Source organism: Epinephelus moara, chromosome 22 (assembly GCF_006386435.1).
Source record: "Epinephelus moara isolate mb chromosome 22, YSFRI_EMoa_1.0, whole genome shotgun sequence".
NCBI lineage: Eukaryota > Metazoa > Chordata > Actinopteri > Perciformes > Serranidae > Epinephelus > Epinephelus moara.
In genome coordinates, this window is record NC_065527.1 from 33,615,802 (window position 1) to 33,620,121 (window position 4,320).

The 4,320-nt window shown below is 40.6% G+C and overlaps 1 protein-coding gene across 3 annotated transcripts in view; it reads right to left on the reverse strand.

The window, feature by feature from the left end:
• Positions 1–823: 823 nt before the first annotated feature.
• vars2 (valyl-tRNA synthetase 2, mitochondrial) overlaps positions 824–4,320 on the reverse strand; it is a 115,460-nt gene continuing 111,963 nt past the window's right edge. For 2 of the 3 annotated variants that reach the window (XM_050033966.1, XM_050033967.1), the window contains exons 29-30: positions 2,701–2,850; positions 824–1,097 (exon numbers count right to left, since the gene is read on the reverse strand). In XM_050033966.1, coding sequence (XP_049889923.1) covers positions 1,020–1,097; positions 2,701–2,850 — 228 coding nt within the window. In that variant the 3' untranslated portion in view covers positions 824–1,019. The remainder of the gene's footprint in view (positions 1,098–2,700; positions 2,851–4,320) is intronic. The other variant, XM_050033968.1, reaches the window with a different exon arrangement.

The window sequence follows — 4,320 nt, forward strand, 5'->3', positions numbered from 1 at the left end:
GTAACTTTGACCTTTGACCACCAAGTTCTATTTGGTTCATTCCTGAGTCCAAATGGACTTTTGTGCCAAATTTAAAGGTGTTTTTGGGATTTGCATTCATGAGAATGGGACGGAGGGACAAATGGACAGACAACCCCTAAAAAAAACATAATGGCTCTGGCCATGGCTATTGCCAGCATGAGGAATAAAAATCTCTCTCCGTCTCTTATTGTCTTTGAATGTAGCACTTGAAGTAGATTAGCATATTGGCTCAAGTTGATGTACTTGCATGATTTTTGCATTTTTGGGGTCTCTCTTTATTCATTGAATATGACACATTTCTTATGTATTATCTTAGATCATTAACTATGATGGATTTGCCATGTGCCATGTTTGCTGCCTGTGCTGACGCAGCAAAGTCCAGTTTATGTCATCATTATCATCATCATCATACAACATAATTTGTAATTCCCACCAGACTGATGTGAGGTTTGTCATGTATCTAGGCTTGTATTTACAGCAAATTTAACGTGATGGACCTCAGTTCCTCCAGGTATTTAAATTCTGACATCCCCTACAACAAACATCTTTGGTCAAGTTTTAGAAAAGACACATTCATTTTAAAACTATGATTATTATGAAAGAAAAGTAATTTTATGATCAAAATTAATTTAAATTAATAATCAAAACGTAAATACTTGAGTAGGAGCTGGATACCTAAATACTTTAATCATGCGATCTGTGAATTATCAAAACTGAACTGAAACTGGAGTTGTGGCAGGCTGCAGGTATCCATGGAGAGCATGGATACCTGCAGCCTGCCACAACTCCATCTGCAGGTGAGTTATTAACATAGCAGTACAGTTCTGCAGTCTTACAGTTTGACAGTGAGATAATGCATTAGGTAAACAACAATAATGAAAACATCATCAGTCAAGCAGTGTAAAGATCTCCAACTCAGACAACACTGTAAAGAATTCAGATGAATCAGTTCTGATGTCCAGCAGTCCACACAGTTACTGTGATGCCATTGGCTGTAGTTATTCTGTTGTTTGAGTCTCTTGCAGAACCTTCAGCTGGTCCTCAGTGGTTTTCAGTTCCTGCTGCAGGGCTGACATCTGAACACAGTCAGAGGAAGGAACACAAGGAGGGTTAAAACTGTATCACATAACATTTTTTCAGTTCAGTACTGTAAATACTAACTTACTAACTAAAGACATTAATTATATGATTATTAGAATTATGATCTACAAATACTTATAATATTTACTACAGTAAAATGAAGGAATAAATCAATCAAATATATATATAAAAAAAACAAATTAGGAATTAAAAAATTGTTATGGTCAAATGTCATTTCATCATTCTTAATTTCACAATGACAGACTATTGGATTTAATCTTATTGGCTTGATGAACTGGAAAAGGACATTTTGAAATAAAAATAGCTTTGATGAAGTCCAATAAACCTTAAGAATTTGAAAATTATTTCACAATAAAGTGGTAGGTAGGCTATCACAAAATGTATCTGTTCATTGTTAATTCATACATAACATCTTACTTTATTGAATAATATGGTTATTGTTTTTAAAACTCTCTGGAGCTCTATTATGTATGTATATAAACGTGTACTATTTTAAAATAACAATGTCAGCTTCCAAATTGCAGTAGTGACGGTATCTGTAGCTATCAGAAAATGCCAAATTTAACACTTCAGAGCTTTTACTGTTAATGGATCAGGTGGCAAAGACAGACAATGGTTTTGGCCCATGAAAGCTTCTTTAGTTTTTTTTTTTTTTTTTTTTTTAAGAATATTTTTGTGGGCTTTTTTGCCTTTAATGACAGGACAGAGAGTGACATGTGGAGACAGAGAGAGAGAGTGGGGACTGACATGCAGCAAAGGGCCGCGAGCCAGATTTGAACCCGCGGCCACTGCAGTGAGGCAATGCCTCTGTACATGGGGCGCCGGCACTATCCACTACGCTACCGACGCCCCCTGAAGTTGTTTTTTAATGAAAAAAATTCACTTACTGAAACAAATCACCTGTGGGTTAGATTAACCAACAATTCATTCTTACTGTATTTCTCTTGATTTTCCTAATTGCAGTATGTCTTTCAAGTAAGTAAAACAGGACTTAGAGTCTACAGCCACACTAGCAGGTGGTGTCACTAAAGGAAAGGTCTGGGGATCACCAAGGTGACTAGCATACATCCTCTGGGAACCATAAATGTCTCTACAACATTATTTTTTTATCAATCCATCCAACAGAAAATGAGATATTTCAGTATATGATAATATTTCTGGTGTCACTAGAGGAAAAGTTAGGGGATAACTGACATTACGAGATTCACCGTCTCAGGAACGTGTATGTCTGTACCAAATTTCATTACAATCTATCTTAGGGTTATTGAGACATTTCAGTCCGGATCAAAATGGTGAACCAACAGAACACTGCCATCCCTAGAGCCACGCTGCCAAATGGGGCTAAAAATGTAGCAAAACGGCTTGTGCAGCATACTACTGACAAGAAAAACGAGATTGGATCAAAGCAGGCTGTGGCAGATTCCACAAAAACTCCGTCAGTCATTGGATTTCTTTTAGTAGTAGCATTGTGAGGAAAAATCTAACACAAAATCTAAACTTTTCCACCTGTTCAGAGTAATGATAACAAATTCTAATTAACCATAGCAGCTCTCCAGCAAATTACTGCCCAGTGCTCACCTTAGCGTCCATCTGCTGCCTGACATGAGCAGGAACCTTGGTCAGGTAGTCTGGAGACTGGACTCTGCAGAGGATTTTCTCCAGCTTTTGAACAAGCTTGGCCCTCCGGTGGGAGAGCTGCAGGATCTGTTTTTCAATGTTCATTCCACTCTGAGAGAGCAAATCATACTGTGTGTTAGACATCACCTACAGGAAAACCCACAACTGGGGGACACAGAGTATACTGATGTGCACAGATGTGGTTGTGGATGATATTGCTACATTCCAGATTAGGGCTGGGCGATATGACCAAAATCTCATATCCCGATATAGGTCATTTCATATCCTGATAACGATACCTATCCCGATAAAGCACATTTTAATCCAATGAATAAAAAGTTGCCATAAAAAGTGTAATTTGCGTCACAACGATATGAAACGATAGACATTTTTCTCTCGCCACACGATATATATCATCATATTGCACAGCCCTATTCCAGATTGCATTTTGATTTTGAAGTTTAGGTTGCACACTTTAAAGTCAATGCAGAGTCAAGCTTACATTCAGTTTCTGATAATTATGGCGATCTAATTATTACTTGGGAGTACACTGAAAATTATTTGTCAACAGAGTTTTTATCTTGGAGCTAGTAATGGAGTAGGACGTAGGTGCGGAAGCTCCTGCAGACCCTGTATTTTACAGTATTATTATCAGCGCTTGTTGTGCTTAAAATTGTTTTTTAAACAACCGAAGCAACAGTGTGTTTGGTTTTCTACTTCGCTGTGAGCTTACAATGGCAAATAAATCCGCTAAACTGCGTCCGCCGAGGCCGGGCCCACAAGCCCCGCTCTTGTCTGACTCCCCTCCCCACTCCGAGAGCTTCCTCCCTCCGGTGGATTCACCTGTGGACCCCGCCGCCCTGAAACTTGAGCTCCTCGCCGACCTGCGTAAGGACATCGCTGACATCTTCAAGTCAGAGCTAAGAGTGGCACTCGGTGAGGACCTATCTACGATTAAGTCTGAACTTCAAGCGGTGAAAACTCAACTCTCCACCGACAGAGCGGCCACGCATGCGGAACTAGGTACGCTGAAAAGTACCGTGGAAGAAATGCAACAAGCTCTCTCTGGGTACACTGATGATATTGCCGTGCTCCAGAAAGAGAATCAAAGTCTTAAAGCTGAACTGGCTAAATTGGATGATAAACAGGAAGATTTAGAATCTAGATCGCGCCGGAATAATATCAGGATTGTGGGGATCCCCGAGGAGGCGGGCAGCTCTACTCAGTTTGTTTCTACACTGCTCAAAGATGCTCTCCATCTTGACAAAGCCCCGCTGCTGGACAGATGCCACAGGTCTTCCCAGCCCAAACCAAGACCCGGTGAGCGGCCGCGAGTTATTATAGCCCGCCTCCATTACTACACAGACTGCATTGACATTCAGCGACGGGCGAGAGAAAGCGGCAGGATGACCTACAAGGACATGTCTCTCTCCATCTTCCCAGACTACACATCAAAGGTTGCTCAGGCTAGAGCTGCTTTTAATGACGTCAGACGCCAGCTTCGGGGGATGGAGGGAGTGAGATTTGGTCTACTACACCCGGCTCGCCTGCGCATCTCCCACAACGGGGAAGATAAGGTTT